Source organism: Streptopelia decaocto (assembly GCF_964273445.1).
Source record: "Streptopelia decaocto genome assembly, contig: HAP1_SCAFFOLD_149, whole genome shotgun sequence".
NCBI lineage: Eukaryota > Metazoa > Chordata > Aves > Columbiformes > Columbidae > Streptopelia > Streptopelia decaocto.
In genome coordinates, this window is record NW_028117133.1 from 55,872 (window position 1) to 75,848 (window position 19,977).

General features: G+C 57.3%; 2 protein-coding genes across 2 annotated transcripts; both read right to left on the minus strand.

Annotated features, from left to right (window-relative positions):
- Nucleotides 1-910: 910 nt before the first annotated feature.
- On the minus strand, nt 911-1,843 carry LOC309451868 (olfactory receptor 14A16-like; the record flags this gene model as incomplete). The annotated part of the gene is made up of 1 exon (XM_082076575.1): nt 911-1,843. One exon carries the CDS (start codon nt 1,841-1,843, stop codon nt 911-913), a length of 933 nt encoding a protein of 310 aa, XP_081932701.1.
- A 12,073-nt stretch (nt 1,844-13,916) lies between these two features.
- Nucleotides 13,917-19,163, minus strand: LOC309451869 (olfactory receptor 14C36-like; the record flags this gene model as incomplete). Its single annotated transcript, XM_082076576.1, has 3 exons — nt 13,917-13,949; nt 14,886-15,646; nt 19,160-19,163. 3 exons carry the CDS (start codon nt 19,161-19,163, stop codon nt 13,917-13,919), a joined length of 798 nt encoding a protein of 265 aa, XP_081932702.1.
- Nucleotides 19,164-19,977: the final 814 nt, after the last annotated feature.

A 19,977-nucleotide genomic window follows, 5' to 3' on the forward strand; every position in this document is an offset into this window, starting at 1 on the left:
CTGCACCCTCACTGGCTGTTTCTTGAGACACAAAGCCACGGGCTGATCCCGACGGCCTCTGGGTGACCTCCTGCACCGCAGCACTGCCCTTCCACTGACGTTTCTTCCTCCTGATATCCAGAATGCACCTCCCAAGTTGTCCTTTTCAGTTATTATTTTTTCCCCTCTCCGGCCTCTTCCCACTACCATGGAAAGCTCGACTATCTCAGAAACTGCTCTGCAGGCAGGGACCCCAACCCGTCAGACTTCTTGTGGTCTTTAGCCTGACCGGAGAAAAGTAACCTCACCATGGACTCCTTATGCACCCATGGATGTTGAGAGACAGAGTGTTTCCCTTGTACACACAGGTGCAGGAGTCACTGTGTCTCTCTGACCTCCTCCTGCCACTCCAGGAGGCTGGGAGGCACCTCAGCCCTGCCATTTGTCACCCTTCTCTGCACTAACATGAGATGCCCCATGGCATAAAGAATGGACATGGGAACTTCAGTTCCAGGAAGCACATCCCAGTGCTACACTCAGGTGGTTCCCCAAGGGATGTTACTCTCAACATGAGATCACATCAAGACGCTGTCTGTCCCACTGACCTTCATGGAACCCCAAGGAACAGCTGATGGTGTTTCTGCTCACTCGGGTTCATCACCTCAGAAGCACTTTGTGCGTTTGTTTACATCTTGTTTACACAACGCAAACATGGATGTCTGACCTAGTCAATAGTTGTGATGCCAGGGAGGGTCAAAGAACCTCTTCAAGCTGAAGTGAGAAGCCAGTGCTGGAAATGGTGGTTGTGAGGGGCTGGTCCATGACGATTGACCTGCAGCAGGTTCTCTAGGGTGTCCAGTGGACATGGGCACAACCACTCAGTGAGAAAATGATTTACATTATATATGCTAAGCAGAAGATTATGGGCAGTTTATTGCTTCATAAAACAGCCATTCATTAGTTGCCACACTGAGTCCTTGATCTCCTTGTTCCTCATACTGTAGATGAGGGGGTTCACTGCTGAAGGCAGCACCGAGTACAGAACAGACACCACCAGATCCAGGGATGGGGAGGAGATGGAGGGGGGCTTCAGGTGGGAAAGTATGACAGTGCTGACAACCAGGGAGACCACGGCCAGGTGAGGGAGGCAGGTGGAAAAGGCTTTGTGCCGTCCCTGCTCAGAGGGGATCCTCAGCACGGCCCTCAAGATCTGCACATATGAGAAAAAAATGAAAACAAAACAGCTGAAGACTACAAAGAAAGAAACCATCAGAAACCAAACTTCCCTGAGGTAGGTGTCTGAGCAGGAGAGCTCGAGGATCTGGGGGATTTCACAGAAGAACTGGTCCACAGCATTGCCCTTGCACAGTGGCAGTGAAAATGTATTGGCCGTGTGCAGCAGAGCATTGAGAAACCCAGTGGCCCAGGCAGCTGCTGCCATGTGGACACAAGCTCTGCTGCCCAGGAGGGTCCCGTAGTGCAGGGGTTTGCAGATGGCAACGTAGCGGTCGTACGACATGACTGTGAGGAGACAATACTCTGCTGAAGCTAAAAAGACAACCAGAAACACTTGGGCAGCACATCCTGTGTAGGAGATGGCCCTGGTGTTCCAGAGGGAATTGGCCATGGACTTGGGGACAATGGTGGAGATGCAGCCCAGGTCGAGGAGGGCGAGGTTGAGCAGGAAGAAGTACATGGGGGTGTGCAGGTGCTGGTCCCAGGCTATGGTGGTGATGATGAGGCCGTTGCCCAGGAGGGCAGCCAGGTAGATGCCCAGGAAGAGCCAGAAGTGCAAGAGCTGCAGCTCCCGTGTGTCTGCGAACGGCAGGAGGAGGAACTGGGTGATGGAGCTGCTGTTGGACATTTGCTACCTCCAAGCATAGGGCACTGTTACAGAAGGAAAAGACAGTGAGACGTTAGGGGATGCTTCTCTGAGCAGAGTCAAAATCATTTCTCATACACCCTCTCCCTGCTCCACACCCCCCTTGTCCTTTTCGAGACCTTCCCTCAGCTCCATGTCTGAGCCCTGGGTGGTGCTGGCTGGAGGTGCCGTGAGGAGCAGGGCCTGTGCCCGCTGGCTGCCGAGGAGTCAGCCCTGCTCTGCAGCAGGGGGCATGGGAACGGGGGGCAGGGAACAGTCCTGGGGTTCAGCTTTGTCACATGAAGCTGCTCCTGGTCCAGAAATACCTGTCAGCATCTGCACTCCCAGGGATAAGGAAATGAGATGGCAGAAGGCAGTTTGAGAGGTTTGGGGTTTTTTACAGCTCCTTCTCCCCTCTCACCCTGGGGAATGTTCTTGGGTGTCAGAAACCCTCAGCATTTCTGCTGCACTCAGGGAGAACAGAGCGAGTCCTGCAAGGCAAGAGGATGCCTGTGGGTCAGTGCAGAGTGAGGGGACCTGCTCTGTCCCTCTGTCTTGCTCCAGTTGCCCTGGGCTGGCACTTTCTGAGATGGAGGGTGATCACACTCCCATGTTACCCTGAAAAGCCACCAGACACTGCTGAGAGCAGAGGGATCCACCTCAGACCACTACACATCTCACTGTTTTCTAAGGTCTCAGCAGCCCACATTTAGCCCAAGGAACAAGTAGCTCATTTCACAAACCAAACAGCATTTTGTCTGTCACACCATTTCTGTGCTTCTCCTTGAGACTTTCAGATAACACAAAGATGCTGTAGGATGGGTTTGCATCCCGGAGGGGAGCTCACAGCTGGGATGGAAACCTCATGCAGATAGCCAAGTGTCCGAATGATGGCATTTCATTCAGGGAGATTCAACCCTACAGACTTCATTGCCCACACTCCACAGGTCAGAGCAAAGCTGGGACACTTGTGCCCATGGACACACCTGCAGGAAAGGACCCACAAGATCAGGCTGTGACTCTGCAGCTGAAACTGCCATCCCCAGAGAGCCTGACAGCAAGAACAAGATCCCAACAGCAGTGACCCAGAGCAGGGGAGCAAGAAGGAAAATGCGGTGAGGGTGGGTGTGAGAGAGGCCAGGGCAGAGGCAGCCGGGCACTCAGACAGCGTCACCCTTCCCCAGCTGTGCAGCCACCTCCCAGACACCAACATTGCCGGGCAGCTGCTCTCAGCCCCTGTGCTCTGCAGAGGAACTGGAGCTCTGGCTGCACAGGAGCTGCTTCATGCCTTGGAGCCCCCGGCCCTGAGGGCAGAGGCTTTGCTGGGTGGGACAGGAGGCCAGGGGGCTGCTCACAGGAGGGATCTGACCTGCAGGGGATCAATCAGAGATTTCTACATCCTCCCTCCCACAAGAGCTCTGTTTTTTCTCCTCCTTCCCAGATCATGTCCCTGCTGCCAGGAGATTTTCCTCCTGGGAGGTGATTCCCTGTCCCATGTCTTTTCCCTGTCAGTGCTCACAGACCCCATCCCAAACTCTGTGCCCTCCCCCTGGCCCTACAGACACCTGCCTGTTTGCAGGGCACTGCTTGGGAGCATCTTCCTGTTTGCAGGTTGAAAACAAAGACAGGTGGGTGATCCTGCTGGGTCCAGCAAAGGCGATGCTGCATCTGTCCATGGGCAGAGGAGTGGATGAAGGCTCATCAGGAGGCTCCTATCAGACCTACTAACTGCTTGTAGTTACAGCTGAGTGGTCTCAGTGATTTGTTCAAGTATGAGAGCTACTCTTCCATTTCTCCTCTCAAATTCCCCAAGAGAAAGAAATTGAAAATAAGGACTTGGGAAAGCTCCTTAGCTTTACTGTAACCCCTTCCTTTACCTTCTCCTTGAAAAAGCCCATTAGAAATGTCCCTCTGAAGGTGCAGCAGAGAAACTCACCTCTATATAACATGTTTTCTCTACACTGGAGAAACTGCAACGTCCCTCCTGACAGATGCCACAGCTTGTGGAATGTTCCAGCTTTAGCATCTCTCCAGGAACTGCAGCTGAATTGGGCTATGGCCAGAGACTTACTCTTTTCAGGGCTGTGAAGATTTGTCTCCCACTGATCTCTCAGCATCCTCCACCCCATGTTGTCTTTAACCTCTCTGTGCCTGGCTCCTGTGCCCTCGGTGCTGCAGGCAGAGCCCTCAGCCCTGCTGCGTGTGCAGAGGAGCTGCTCCTGGGCAGAGCTGTCTCTCTGCAGTGCTGCCGCTTCCATGAGCTCCCTGTGTCCCAGGAGCCCAGCCCAGCTCAGCAGCACAGGAGCAGCACATGATGTCCCTTTCTCTGTCCCCTCTGGGCTCCCTCCAGGTGTCCCTGGGGCTCCGGGGACACAACCTTTCAAACAGCTTCAAGTAACCAGTGATGTTGATTCTCTCTCCTCTGCACAGACACTTCTTGCCAGCATTATATTCTTCCTCTTAGAAAATAAACTGGTATGAAAATCATCTCTTCTTGTCCCATCATTAGACAGGACACCAGGAAGGTTACAGCAAAGGATCTAATTTCTCCAAGCTGAAGGAGGAATATCTTCAGTTGAATGGATTTAGCAATTTTATTCTGGTTTTATACTCCTAGGTCTAGAGAGACATTCATCAATCTTTGGCCATGTCATGTCTGTGCTCTGCAGCAAAGCCTTTGCACACATGGGCTCTTGGACACTTGGTACCAGGTTTCTTGTGGCAGGTCAGAGCTGGGCTGGTGCCACAGCTGGGGTGGTTCAGCCCAGATGTGAGGCAATGTCCTCAGCCAGGGACCTGACTGGGGAGCTGGAGCTGTCAGTGCTGCAGACAGAGCTGTGACACGGATGGAATAAACTGCCAGGCAAGGTGGCAGAAGTGAGTTCATCTGGTCTGCAAGGACAGCAGCCTCCAAGCACAGCAACAGTCCAGATCAAAACTCAGCCCAGACCTGTAAGGCAATTCAAGGGCCCCATAATGAGCTGTTACTACTGCAGGAACAGTTAAACGAGAAACAAAGTCACTGTGTGGCCACTGATGAATTTAATAAGGGAAAGCAGCGATATTCTCTGTGTCTCTTGCCCTCCTGCAGGTAAATAATGGAAAGTGGCTCAGTGATCCCCTCTGCCAGTTCCCTCAGAACCCTCGGGTGTATCCCATCTGGCCCCACAGACTTGTGGGTTTCCAAGTGGTGTAGCAGGTTGCCAACCATTTCCCCTTGGATCATTGGGGCTTCACTCTGCTCCCCATGTCTGTCTTCTGCTTCCAGGGGCCGGGTACCTGGAGCACAACTGTTCTGACTGTTAAAGACTGAGGCGAAGAAGGCATTTAGTACCTCAGCCTTTCCACCTTTTTCACCCCCCACCACCTGGCTTCCTCCTTTTGTGCTCTGCCCGCTCCAACAGTTTGTCACTTGGTTATATGGTCAGTTTATCCTCAAGCCACTGAGAGCTTCTGTAAGCCGTGAGACAGCACACAAAGCCCATCCCCTCTGCTGCCCACCCTTGGAGTTCCCTAGAAATCTCTACAAACCCACTAAAGGAGCAGCTTCACTGCTGTTCAGATCAGCCAGCCAGGTGAACACGGGGCTCTGGAACATACCACAGGGCAACAGGGCAGTCCCGAGGGGACATGAGGGCAAAGGGGGACCTGGAGACACCTGAGAGCACCCAGGTGCCCAGGGCTGAACTGGCCTGTTCCTCCCAATGGGACATGCTGCCCCTCGCTCCCCAGGCGCAGGGTCACAGTGGGGCCCTTTGTGACCTCACATTGTGACACCCACTGCCCTGCCTGTGCTCAGCGCAGCTGCAGCCCCAGCCCACACTGTCCGGCAGGACGGTGACGAGACAGGGTGCGAGCACGGAGCTGGCGAGAGCCCCCGAGCGTAGCCCACGTCTTTCATTGAGTTTGAGATTTAGAGAATCTTTTTGGTTGGAAGCGAACCTTTAAGATCATCGAGTCCAACCATACCCTCACTTCAGCTGCCCCTGGCAGACTCCCCTCTGCCCCCGGCAGCCTTGTGCTGAGGACTCCCCAAGTGCAGCCCACGTCTTTCCCGGCTGCCCTTGGCAGACTCGTGGCGTTTCACCGAGTCTTCCCAATTCCTCACCCATACCTCTTTCCCCAAACCCACGAGATGGCAGACAAACACCTCACCTGCCCCGTGGTGGCCCTGGAGGAGGACAGGGCTCCCCAGGAGAGCAGCTCTCCAGCAGAGCCCCAGGAGCTGTGCATGGCCCAGGACCTGGAGATGGGTGAGTGAGGGGCCCTGATTGTCTGGGCAGGGCGGGGGCCAGCGAGCACTCCCTGCTCAACACCAGGACCACGTTTCCCTGCACGCTGGCAGGGGGTTTCCACAGGTGTTGGCCAGGATGCTGCCTGAAGCCCAGGGCTGCTCGGAGCTGGGAGCCGGCCCCAGCACAGCCTCTGCGGGCAGAGGGGACCCAGCTCCTGCTGCAGGGCACGGGCAGTGAGAGGCAGCTGGGCGGGCAGGAGGCAGCCGTGCTGCGGGACGGGGACCTTTCCTGCCCGTCTGAAGCGAGTTCCTCACCCGCTGCACCGGGCGCTTTCCCCGTCCTGCCTGGCTCCAGCATCGCAGCCCGTCTGCCGGGCACCCTGCAGCCCTGACACGCACGGGGAGACTGTGCCGGGGCAGCGGGCGTGCGGCTGGATGGGGGACAGATCTCCTTCTGCTCTGTCCTGCCTGCAAACCCTCTCTGCAGCCCTCCCTGCTCTCCCCCTTTATTAGATGCCGATGCGTTACCTGTGAATGGACTTCTAAGGGGATACATGGACTCCATCGTGTCCTTTCTCAGCAGCCCAGAAAAGGTAACCGCGGCCGCTTTAAAGGCGGCTGTGCTGGCATCTGCTGACAGGGGCTCTGCTGCGGGTGCTGGAGGGTGCAGGCTGGGCAGAGCTGCTGCTCCCAGGTCTCTAATGGGCACTGCACCCCCATGCTGCGGTGCCGCTGGCCGCGTGTCCCCATCTCACGCTCCCTGTTTGCCTCTCTGCTCCCCGGCTGCCAGGAGGAAAGCCACAAGATTGGGTTTCTTATGGACATCCGTGACCTGTGTGACACCAGCAGGCGCCACTGCTCGCCAAGGGGCCTGGATGTCTTCTGCCGGAGATACAAGCTGGCAGAGAATATCGAGGTGAGGGGATACCCGGCGGCTCTGGGGAAGGGGTCGAGGACTGCGGCACCGGCACCCTGTGAGGACAGCGTTGGGCAGGGCCGGGGGCTGGTGGCGCTGGGTGCTGGCAGCTGCAGGTCCCATCCCGGCTGTGCTCTGCAGGTGCTGCTGGAAGAGGAGCCCAGGGACCAACTGCGCACGGCGCTGCGGCAGATCGCCATGCGTGCCATTGCCGAACTGAGGTACCTGCCCATCCCTCCCGGGGCCGCCTGCACGAGGCCTCGAGGCGCTGCTCCAGGTACCAGCGTGCGGCTGGCTGCTCTCTCTCTTTGCAGCGCAGTGGAGGGGGTGCTGGAGGGCAAGGAGACACGGCTGCTCCAAGCCTGCTTCTCCAGTGTCTTCGCGCTTCCACCAGAAGTGGAGGACATGGACCGTTACCTCTACTTAGAAGTAAGTGCTGCGTGAGCTACAGGAGCCCCCGGTCCCTCTGTCTGCTCCCCAACCACCCCGTGCCACGATAGAACCAGAGATCCAAGGCAGGGCAGGGTCTCAGGTCTGCTGTCCCACCCTCATCCCTTCGTCCCCTGCCTGTGGGCCTGGCCACGTCCAGTTTCACAGGCTGCTCTGCCCAGAGCAGATTGTTTGCCCCGGGTCTCTCCCGGGCACAGCGCAGCAGTGCGGGAGTCGTCCTTCAGTGCTGGGAGTTCAGATCAGTCTCCTGGGAGTGAGAGGGGTGGCAGGAAACACGACCACAACCCGTTGTGTTCTTGCAGACCATGCGGTCCATGGACAACATGCTGCAGGCGTTTCTTCTCAACTCTCGTGCCTCCAGAGTCAGTGACCTGCTGCACAATATCTTCCAGGTCTGGATGTGCAAAGTCTGGGCTTCGCAAGGGCTGTTCCTCACCCTGGGGGATGGGGTGTCCACTCTGGAGGTGACAGTCCCACCCCGTGCCGTGCAGAGAGCGCTGCCGGGAGGGTGCCCACCTCCCCGGGGAACCAGGGGCTGCCCTCCAGGCTCTTCCGCAGCACAGTGGCCACAGAGGGTGGCATCTGCCTTCCTGCCTGGCCACAGGGCTGGCCTGGGGCATGTGCCCCAAGCCTGCCAGGGACCCCAGGGCAAGAGCCTCGCTACAGGCTTTGGTCGAGTCCTGGGGAACCCTTAATGGAGTGGGCCAGTCCAGCACAAGAGTTGAGCGGTGCTGCTTCTGCTGGAGCGGTGGCGGCTCCCAGTGCTCACCAGCAGCTTCTCTCTTCCCAGATGCTCTTGACTTTGAGCAGCTCCGAGAGAGAACATGTGCGGCAGAGGACCGTGGGGAGGATTGAGGGGCTGAGCTTCATGTTGGCTGAGAATCCCACACTGGGGGTAAGGAGCCAGGCACCCTCCGGCCAGACCGTTTGCCCATCCCTGCACCCCAGAGCAGCCTGCAGCTCTCCCCACGCGGGGCTGTTGCCCACCCAGCTGCTTTGGGAGCTGTGACCGGCATGGCCCTGGACAGTCCTGCCTGCCCACGGAGCCCTGGACACGCGCTTGGGTTCAGGGCTTTGGCAAAGCCGCCTGCCCTCAACCCTCCTGCTGTTCTGTCTCCCTCGCCCAGGCCTGGTGCCGCTCTAGGACAGACATACACGGCCCTGTCAGCTATAGAGACATCCAGATCCCTGAGCTGGGACAGCTGCTGGGGCATCTCCTCCTTTTCCAACATTCCTGGGAAGAGGCAAGAACTCTGGCTCGAGATGCAGTGCAGCACCTTTCTGTCTTCTTGGCTGGACAAAACAGTAAGAGAAGTTGTGTTGGGCTCAATTCCTCTACACACAGACATCTCCCAATGGGTCTGCTCCTGTTCCTCACCTCCTTTGTCCTTCCCAGCTGCTTCCCGTAGCATCCCAGCTGCCATTTTGCTGCAGCAGCTGAGCGCTCTCCCAAAGTCTGGGATCTGTTCTCTGCTGCTCTCCTTCCTCCCTCCTTTCGGGATCCTGAAGCCCGCTGTTCTGTGGTTCCCAGACCCAAACATACGGCTGATTGCCATGACCCAAAGCCATGGTTTTCCTGCCAGTGAAGAGCAGGTCTATCTCTGAGTCCTCCTGGCTAGAGCTTCCAGTGCTTGTAGCAAGAAGCTGTTCCTGATGCCCTCCAGAATTCTCCTTGCCCACTTACGCCCTGCCATCACGAGGGCAGATCTCGGGGTGCTTTGGGAAGCTTGCTGACAAAGCTGCTGTGCTTTACTGAGTTCTCTCTGTTTCCCTGCTGTTCAGACAGGAGGAATCAAGCACGACAGCCCCACTTGGAAGATCCCGACAGCTCCTCTGAGGATTGGCTAAAACCCGACGTCATGGTAAAGAGCTCCTGCTGGCACTCTTGTTGGTGGCACCAGCAGGGGACTCGTGTGAACAAAGGCCTCCACAATCAGGGGGCTGGCGTGGCCTCCCTGTCCCTGCTGAGAGGGTTCCTGCTGTCCCCAAGCAGGGACGATGCGAGGGCTGCTCTCCAGTGTCCCAGCAGCAGCCCCAGTCCTGCTGGCCACCAGCAACCCCAGGTTCACGGCAGGGCCAGCAGCCTGTGCCCAGGACCCCAACCCTCCTCCCTCTCCCCGGGCCTCTCTTCTCCTCCTCCCCAGCAGTCACTGCTGCCCCTGCTGCCAGCTTTGCTGCGGGCACTGCCGCAGCACTGCCGGGTGTCTCTGCAGGGCTGCTGGCACTGCCCGGCTACGCAGCAGCACCGGGGCACTCGGTGTGACTTGGCTTTGCTGCCTCCCTTCCTCCCTTAGCTCTTTACAGAATACCTCCAGCCTTCCGAGAAAACAGACATAGTCCTGGTGTTCATCAAGGCCATGAGCGACTCCAGCACCTTTGGCAAGGAGGCGGCCAGAAACATGCTGGACATGGTCAAGAGAGACTGCGATTTCTGGCTGGTGGATGTAAGTGGCCTTTGGCTGGATTGTCCTGCCCTTCGGCCCTGTCAGGCCTTGTTCCTCCTTCCATCCATCTCTTCCTCTCAAATCCCAGTAAAATGAAGCCACATGAAGGTGGCAGAGAGGGATGGCAAGGAAAGCTGAGGAAATGGCTGCACTCCAGTGGCAGCACCATCCTCACCTGTGTCTCCTCCAGGTGCCAAAGATCACGAGCTGCATCTATAAAACCCTGGAGTGCATCAGCACGGCACCAGCCCAACAGAGTGTTGAGACCCTAATTGTCCCCCTGGCTGACAAGTGCCCTGGGGAGGTGGTGTCGACGCTGCTGACAATCGCACCACCAGGAGACAGGTACCGGCCACAAAAGCCATGAGGCCTTGTTCCCTGTGGGGAAAGGGGCCCGGAGACACTCTGGCTGCCAGCACCAAAGAATCCTGCAGGACACCCCCGAGGAGCAGGACCCTCCATCCCACCACGCTTTCCAGCGCTGGGGTCAGCCAGGCCCGCAGCAGCCACAGCTGAGCGAGCCAGCCCAGAGCCCCCTCACTGCGCTCCTGCCAGCCCCACGGGAGCACCAGCTCAGCCTCTGCTGCTGCCCAGGGCATCCCAGGCGTCCTGCAGCGCGGAGCCCAGACACGCTGCTGTGGCCCAGGCTGCCCTGCTGACAGAGCGCTCTCTTGCAGCACTGCCCTGGCACTGTGGGAGGTGATGTTCTCCGTGCCCCAGACCCTGCAGAACGTGTTGAAGGAGCTGCACATCCAACTCCGGGACCGGCACTATAGGGTCCTGTATACACACCGGGAGGACACCGCCATCCTTCGCTTGGCTGTGAGTTACTGGAAGAAGCTCCTGGTGCCCCAGGAGCTGCACGGTGCCAGAAGCCCCAGCAGCTCTGCCGGTCACTCACTGCTGGCTTGCTTTCAGATACTGGCCAGCAGTGATCTGCAAGAGGAGGAGTTTGCTCCAATGTACCTAGTTATGAGGTTTCTGAGGCAACGAAGGCCAACGGTGCTCTCCCTGTTGCTCAGGGGCATGATGACGCTGTCACAGAGAGACGAGATGGTGAGTAGGGTGTCGCCAAGGGCAGCCATGGTGGCAGCCAAGGGCCGGGGCAGTGGGTTCGGGCTTGGCCTTGGCTGGCAGTCAGGCGCTGGGGTGCCTGCTCCAAAGGCCCTCCCTGCCATGGTGGGGCCTGGGGGCTGCCTGGGGAGCTCTCCACACATGGACCTGGTCCCAAAAGGGCAACTCTCTTCTTCATACAGGCCAGAAAGATGAAGGTCATGCTGCCAGACCTGATGTGGGTCCTGCAGTATGGCAATAAGGCCATCAGGATGAAGGCTCTGGTGGTCTTCAGAGCTGTGATGGCTCAGCTGGAGAGGGAGGAGGCCAGTCCCATCGCTGTGCTGCTGGCAGAATTTCTCCTGCCCTTCTTTGATGACGTAAGGCTGATGTATAAGGCTGATGTATAAGGCTGATGTATAAGCCTGAGCCCCGCGGGTGGGCACTGGACAATGACAGCTGCCCTTCTGCCCAGCCACTCAAAGCAGGGGCTTCTCTCCTTTCTCCCTGGGGCTCTTGTGGGATGGTTTCTGCATTCTGCAGCCCAGCCCAGCTTCTCCCTGCCAGCTGCTCCCACAGCTCCTCCCCACCATGGCTGCTGAGGCTGCTGGGGGATGCAGGGACGGCGTTTTGAGGCACAGGCACTGCCTGAGCAAGTCCCTTGAGTGGCCCTTCACGCACCCAGGGCCGCAGATCTGGCCACAACTGCAGTGTGCACAATGCCGCCCTGGAGCATCTCCCCTCCCATCAGCCATGCAGGAGCTTCTGCTCCCCGTGGGCAGAGAGCTGCTGGTGCTCAGGTCCTACTGTGCTGCTCCCTCCCAGGAGCTGAGCCAGCTGAGAGCGAGCTCCATCAGCCTCTTCAGAGACCTGATGAAGATGGTGGTGCGGAACGACAAGAGGGAGATGAAGAACACAGTGCGACTTGGCCTGCTCCCTCTCTTCTTCCGCATGAGTGACCAAGTGCTGAGTGTGGCCAAGGTACAGATTTCAAAGCCGAGCAGTGATGCAGGGAAGAGACCCCTGGGCGCTTGGGCCAGGGCATGTCCCCGGTCCCTAAGGGCAGAATCACCCCAGGAACAAAGCCCAGAGCAGGGGGACACCAGGTCTCCTGCCCCAGAACGTGGTGCCATCTCCCAGCTTCTGCTGTTCCGTAGGTTGCCAGGGAAGCCCTCCTCGGTGCCGCAGAACTGCTCAGGTGGAAACAGCTCAAACACCTCGTGCAGACAGAGCAGACATGGCGGATTGGAGAGAGCTTGGTGAGGACAACCCCCAAGGCCCAGGGCCCAGGCTGGACAGGGCTGCCCCACATGTCTGTGCTGTGGGCTCTGCAGATGTGCCTCGCCTGTCCTGCTGCAGCCCCGAGCTGCATCCTTGTTCCCTGTCGTCAAGAATAGAGCCCCCAGGGGCTCTTCCCTCTGCCCCGCAGCCAGCGGGAGGGAGGGCTCTCAGCACCCCTGGGACCCCTCAGCCTGTGTCTCTCTCTCAGCCCCACACGGCTCCTGGCTGGAACACGGGGATGGCCGGGGGGGAAGGGGAATGTGGGTTGTTGTGGGGAGGGACTGGTCCGGCCAGCTGGGGAGGGACAGTGATGTGCTCACACCCTTGTGCTCTCTCCAGCTGGAGCGGGACAGGAGCAGAGCTCAAGAGCTCTTGAGCCTGAGCCTGCAGTACCTGAGGGATGCTCAGGCCAGCTTGCGAAAGGCGGCCGTGAGGTTCATCGGTGAGTCACAGCCCTCGGGTCCCTCTTTCAGCAGCCTGGCCCCAGTCCCCGCCGCTGTCCTGGCACAAGGAGCAGCCCTGTGGCTGCCAGAGCACCGGCTGCCCCGGGCAGGGCCTTGGCCTCCCCTCCCAGCCCTGCCCATGCAGGTGGCCGTGGTGGCCACCTCGCTCGGTCCCAGCATCTCGGCTCCTGCTCTCCCCTGGGGTCAGCCCTGATGAGGGGAGGGAGCAGGGGCTGACGGAACTCTGTGCCCAGGGCTGGCTGTGCGGCACCTGAGAGACCCAAGCAAGGAGAGTCTGTCTGAGATCTGCAGTGGTGAGTAGGGAGCGTGGTTGGGAGGGGATGCCTGGGGGTCTCTGCAGCCATGGGAGCTCATCTGGGCTCTGCTTCTTTCTGTTGCAGCCCTTCAGCCCTTGGAGGAGGACAGCGAACCCTCCATCTGCTCCCTGGCAACTGAGACCATTGTCATCGTGTGCTCTTCATGGAAGCGGCCAAGATCTCGATGGACCCTGAGAGCCCTGTGCTGCTGGCGCTAAACCAGGTGGAGGAGCAGCTCCTCTTGAGGAAAATGGCTGGATTGTAATAAAGAGCCCTTCTTGAAGTTGGGTCAGATGTCTGCTTTTCCAAGGACCCCAGAACCTCTCTGAGTGCTCTGGTACTTTTGAGAGCACAACCCAGGATCATGGGCAAGGGTGATGTAGCAGACAGGAACACTTGCAATGAGCCATTCCAGCAGCTGAGATGAATATCACCAAGCCACTGAGGTTTGTTCTTGGAGTCACACACAGAAATATCAAGTTCTGTCTGCCATCCAAGTCTGAGCTGGCCTCGTGAACTCCTTCTGCACCCAGGGGTGTTCAGGGACGGAATCTTTCCCTGTTGCACATAGAGGCCGTACTCTTGGTTTCCCTCTGGCCTCCTGGTGCCACTTCCAAAAGACGGGAGGCACCTCAGACCTGTGGTGTGTCACCTGCTCTGCACTCATCTGACATGTCCCACATCATGAGGAATGGACACGGGGATCTCAGTTAAAGGAAGCACAACCCAGTGCTGCATTCAGGCAGTTTCCCATAGGATGATTCTGCCAACATGAAGTGACCTCAAGACACTGTCTGTCCCACAGGCTTTCATGGAACCCCCAGGAATAGCTGATGTTGTTTGTGCTCCTGGGTACATCTCACCTCACATCCAGGATGTGCGTGCTCACATCTCATCTGTACAATGCAGACATGGAGTGCTGACCTAGTCATTCAGTGTCATTCCATGGAGGGAAGAACAATCTCTGTGAGCTGGGGAGAGAAGTCAGGGCTAGAAATGGTGGTTGAGAGGGGCCCGTCCATGATGATGCCCTGGGGCAGATTCTGTGGGCTGTCCAGTGCACAGGGGCACAGCCCAGCCCCTGCTCTGCTGGTCCTGCAGGTCTCTGGCAGGAGCCTGGCTGTGAGAGGACACTGCTGTGTGCCAGCCCTGCACACACACGCTGTTCAGCTGTACACTGGTGTTTGAATCTGTGGGACACTATCGTAAGCATATGCTTGAAGATATAACCCATCGTGTATTGCCCATAGGAGATCATCTTTCTTCCTGGAAAGGCTGTTATGAGGCCAGCTCTGTCACAGCAGTGCCCATTGCCTGTCCCTGCCTGTGCTCACAAGACTGACACACAGCAGGATGGTGACCAAGCTGCCAGAGCACTCAGGCCTTGCACCAACACCAGGGATGAGAAGGAGAGTGTGGGAGTGGAGCCAGAACAGCTGTGGAAGAACAAGTGCTGGTGCTCCCTGGCAGGGCTGACATGGAAGAGCTGTTTTCCCCTCCACCCACGCACAGGAACTGTCTCTGCAGCTCCAAAAAGCCCTTGCAGGAAAGATATACCGAAAAACAAGTCGCTAAACAGCCCTTTATTCTGTTTAGAGACAAGGAGAGCACTGCTGCTCATTTAAGCAGCCAACAGTTATAAAAGAAAAGCCAACAGTGAATTAGAAAGGGGATGACAACATTATCACAATAAGAAAACCACCAAAAACACCAGAAAATCCAGTTGACAGGCTGGGCTTGTAATTAGCTACATTAAAACTCCTATATAGAAGAAGATGGGCAGTTTATTGCTTCAGAAAACACTAGGATATGAGTTTCCACAGAGCATCCTTGAGCTGCTGGTTCCTCATGCTGTAGATGAGGGGGTTCACTGCTGGAGGAACCACCGAGTACAGAACAGACACCACCAGGTCCAGCCATGGGGAGGAGATGGAGGGGGGCTTCAGGTTGGCAAACATGGCAGTGCTGAGGAACAGGGAGACCACAGCCAGGTGAGGGAGGCAGGTGGAAAAGGCTTTGTGCCGTCCCTGCTCAGAGGGGATCCTCAGCACGGCCCTCAAGATCTGCACATAGGACACCACAATGAACACAAAACACCCAAATCCTAAACAGACACTAACCACAATAAGCCCAAGTTCCCTGAGATAGGAGTGTGAGCAGGAGAGCTTGAGGATCTGGGGGATTTCACAGAAGAACTTGCCCAGGGCATTGCCCTTGCACAGGGGCAGTGAAAATGTATTGGCCGTGTGCAGCAGAGAATAGAGAAACCCAGTGGCCCAGGCAGCTGCTGCCATGTGGACACAAGCTCTGCTGCCCAGGAGGGTCCTGTAGTGCAGGGGTTTGCAGATGGCAACGTAGCGGTCGTAGGACATGATGGTGAGAAGACAATACTCTCCTGAAAAAAAAAAGACAACCAGAAACACTTGGGCAACACATCCCAAAAAGGAGATGGTCCTAGTGTCCCAGAGGGAATTGGCCATGGATCTGGGGACAGTGGTGGAGATGCAGCCCAGGTCGAGGAGGGCGAGGTTGAGCAGGAAGAAGTACATGGGGGTGTGCAGGTGCTGGTCCCAGGCTATGGTGGTGATGATGAGGCCGTTGCCCAGGAGGGCAGCCAGGTAGATGCCCAGGAAGAGCCAGAAGTGCAAGAGCTGCAGCTCCCATGTGTCTGTGAACGGCAGGAGGAGGAACTGGGTGATGGAGCTGCTGTTGGACATTGGCTGCCTGTGGGCATGAGGACCTGTGCAAGGAGGAAAAGACAGTGGCATATCAGGGGAGACTTCTCTGAGGAAAATAAACATGCTGTTTCTCATGGAAAACCCCCTCCCTGATGGAGGGATGTTTCCGCTCATTCTGTTTCTACCAACTGAAGAAAAGAGTTCATCACAGTTTAAAATGGAGTTTGGGCATTTAGTTTCCATGAACACAGCTCTGGGGCAAGACCCTCTGAGCTGGTGTCAGAACAAAAACTAACCCACACTCCCACCCCAACCCCAGAGAGCAAGAGCACTAGGGACAGGTGGAGAAACAGGGAAGGACACTGCAGTGCTACCAGAAAATATAGCAAGGACAGAAAGGCAGACGGGCATGCTGTGGAACCTTCTCCTGACCCGGCTGTGCTGCTGCCACTCACATAATGACACTGTAGAGCAAGTACTTTTAGCACCTTTTTTGTGTACCACGTTCCAGGACCCCTTCACCTGGAGGTCCAGCTGCTGAGGTGGAGACTCGTGACCTGGACCCCATGGCTTTGGGGCAGAGGGTCTGCTGGGGAGGAGAGGAGACCAGGGGTTGCACTGGGAAATGTGTCTGAACTGCGGGGGATTGCAGGGGGGTCCTGAATCCCCTCCCCAGCATTTCTGGTCCACCTCCTTCTCCCTGCCCATGTCTGTGCTGCCTGCAGCTGTGTCTCTGTCCCTGGGTCTGCTCCCTGTCAGTGTCACAGACCCCGTCCCACCTGCTGTGTGCTCAGCTCTGTCCTGCTCACACCTCCTGGCACTGCCCAGGGGCAGCTCTGTGTGTGCAGGGGCTCAGGAGCAGCTCAGACAAATCCTAACGAGACCTGGGGTCTCAGTGTCTGCTCCAATGAGAGAAATAAATCCCCATCTCCACTGCACACCCAGACGAGCAAGAGTGGAAAACTGAAAGCACAGACTCCTTCCCTTGCAGCTGTTGCTGTCTCGATGTCGTTGGTCAGAAGGACCCTCTGCCATGTCTGTGGGGGGATCTGGAGCTCTGAGCAGCCCTGACCCACACAGCCCCCTTCAACCCCACAAGCTCCCTGCCTGCCCTGTCGGGGGTCGCTCCTTCCACCCACAGCTGCTGCCGTGGGATCTCCCGGGCAGGCTGAGCGCTGACCCTGGCAGGCGGCAGAGTCCCTGCCCGGCACAGCCCTGGGGTGCAGGGACCCTGCTCTGCAGGACAGCCCTGGGCACCCCTAGGTGCTCCCCCTGCAATCGCCCTCAGCAGAAGCTGCCGTCTTGCCGTGTTCCTCTGACAGTGCAGCAGCGAAGCGCTGGTCTGGACCATGTTCTTGTCCTCTACATGAGAAAAACTGTGAGAGAGACCTGACAGACCCTGTAAATTGTGGGATGTATCATCTTTAGGAGATCCCCCAAGAAATGCAGCTGCATTGTCCTACAGCCAGAGACTTACCGTGTTAGAACTGTGAAGATTTGTCTCTCAGTGAGCCCTCAGCAACCAACCCCCCACATTGCCTTTCCCCTCTCTATGCCTGTCTCCTGTGCCCTCGGTGCTGCAGGCAGAGCCCTCAGCCCTGCTGTGCTTTGCAGAGGAGCTGCTCCTGGGCAGAGCTGTCTCTCTGCAGCGCTGCCGCTGCCATGAGCTCCCTGTGTCCCAGGAGCCCAGCCCAGCTCAACAGCACAGGAGCAGCCCATGATGTCCCTTTCTCTGTCCCCTCTGGACTCCACCAGGTGTCCCTGGGGCTCTAGGAGCACATCCTTTCAAACAACCTCAATTAATCAGTGATGTTGATTCTCTCTCCTCTTCAGAGACACATCATTGTCGTCTTTGTATTAAACAATGAATTACTATGAGAATCAACTTTTCTTGTCCCATCATTAGACAGGACACCAGGAAGATTACAGCAAAGGATCTAATTCCTCCAAGCTGAAGGAGGAATATCTTCAGTTGAATGAGTTCATGCATTTTATCCTGGTTTTATACTCCTAGGTCTAGAGAGACATTCATCAATCTTTGGCCATGTCATGTCTGTGCTCTGCAGCAAAGCCTTTGCACACATGGGCTCTTGGACACTTGGTACCAGGTTTCTTGTGCAGGTCAGAGCTGGGCTGGTGCCACAGCTGGGGTGGCTCAGCCCAGATGTGAGGAAATGTCCTCAGCCAGGGACCTGACTGGGGGAGCTGGAGCTGTCAGTGCTGCAGACAGAGCTGTGACGCGGATGGAATGAACTGCCAGGCAGGGTGGCAGAAGTGAGTTCATCTGGTCTGCAAGGACAGCAGCCGCCAAGCACAGCAACAGTCCAGATCAAAACTCAGCCCAGACCTGTAAGGCAATTCAAGGGCCCCATAATGAGCTGTTACTACTGCAGGAACAGTTAAACGAGAAACAAAGTCACTGTGTGGCCACTGATGAATTTAATAAGGGAAAGCAGGGATATTCTGTGTCTCTTGCCCTCCTGCAGGTAAATAATGGAAAGTGGCTCAGTGATCCCCTCTGCCAGTTCCCTCAGAACCCTCGGGTGTATCCCATCTGGCCCCACAGACTTGTGGGTTTCCAAGTGGTGTAGCAGGTTGCCAACCATTTCCCCTTGGATCATTGGGGCTTCACTCTGCTCCTCATGTCTGTCTTCTGCTTCCAGGGGCCGGGTACCTGGAGCACAACTGTTCTGACTGTTAAAGACTGAGGTGAAGAAGGCATTTAGTACCTCAACCTTTCCACCTTTTTCACCCCCCACCACCTGGATTCCTCCTTTTGTGCTCTGCCCGCTCCAACAGTTTGTCACTTGGTTATATGGTCAGTTTATCCTCAAGCCACTGAGAGCTTCTGTAAGCAGTGAGACAGCACACAAAGCCCATCCCCTCTGCTGCCCACCCTTGGAGTTCCCTAGAAATCTCTACAAACCCACTAAAGGAGCAGCTTCACTGCTGTTCAGATCAGCCAGTCAGGTGAACACGGGGCTCTGGAACATACCACAGGGCAACAGGGCAGTCCCGAGGGGACAGGAGGGCAAAGGGGGACCTGGAGACACCTGAGAGCACCCAGGTGCCCAGGGCTGAACTGGCCTGTTCCTCCCAACGGGACATGCTGCCCCTCGCTCCCCAGGCGCAGGGTCACAGTGGGGCCCTTTGTGACCTCACATTGTGACACCCACTGCCCTGCCTGTGCTCAGCGCAGCTGCAGCCCCAGCCCACACTGTCCGGCAGGACGGTGACGAGACAGGGTGCGAGCACGGAGCTGGCGAGAGCCCCCGAGCGTAGCCCAAGTCTTTCATTGAGTTTGAGATTTAGAGAATCCTTTTGGTTGGAAGCGAACCTTTAAGATCATCGAGTCCAACCATACCCTCACTTTAGCTGCCCCTGGCAGACTCCCCTCTGCCCCCGGCAGCCTTGTGCTGAGGACTCCCCAAGTGCAGCCCACATCTTTCCCGGCTGCCCTTGGCAGACTCGTGGCGTTTCACCGAGTCTTCCCCATTCCTCACCCATACCTCTTTCCCCAAACCCACGAGATGGCAGACAAACACCTCACCTGCCCCGTGGTGGCCCTGGAGGAGGACAGGGCTCCCCAGGAGAGCAGCTCTCCAGCAGAGCCCCAGGAGCTGTGCATGGCCCAGGACCTGGAGATGGGTGAGTGAGGGGCCCTGATTGTCTGGGCAGGGCGGGGGCCAGCGAGCGCTCCCTGCTCAACACCAGGACCACGTTTCCCTGCACGCTGGCAGGGGGGTTCCACAGGTGTTGGCCATGATGCTGCCTGAAGCCCAGGGCTGCTCGGAGCTGGGAGCCGGCCCCAGCACAGCCTCTGCGGGCAGAGGGGACCCAGCTCCTGCTGCAGGGCACGGGCAGCGAGAGGCAGCTGGGTGGGCAGGAGGCAGCCGTGCTGCGGGACGGGGACCTTTCCTGCCCGTCTGAAGCGAGTTCCTCACCCGCTGCACTGGGGGCTTTCCCCGTCCTGCCTGGCTCCAGCATCGCAGCCCGTCTGCCGGGCACCCTCCAGCCCTGACACGCACGGGGAGACTGTGCCGGGGGATGATCCAGGTCAAGACTCCAGAGGGAAAGGAAGGTTGCTCAGGGCACAGAAGTCAGAGTGTAGAGTTGTTGCACTTTTGGCAAAGTGAGCAGGGGAACATGCTGTTTTCCAAAACTGCTCCTTGACCAGGAACTTTCAAGAGCAGTGTTAGGCTTCCCCCAGTGTTTGTGTGTGGGAGGTTAGAGCTTGTTTTCCTGGGTGCTCCTGTACAGAACTCAACTTTTAAATCTGCTTCTGTGCAAGAACATGGACTCATCTCTCTTCCAATGTGGT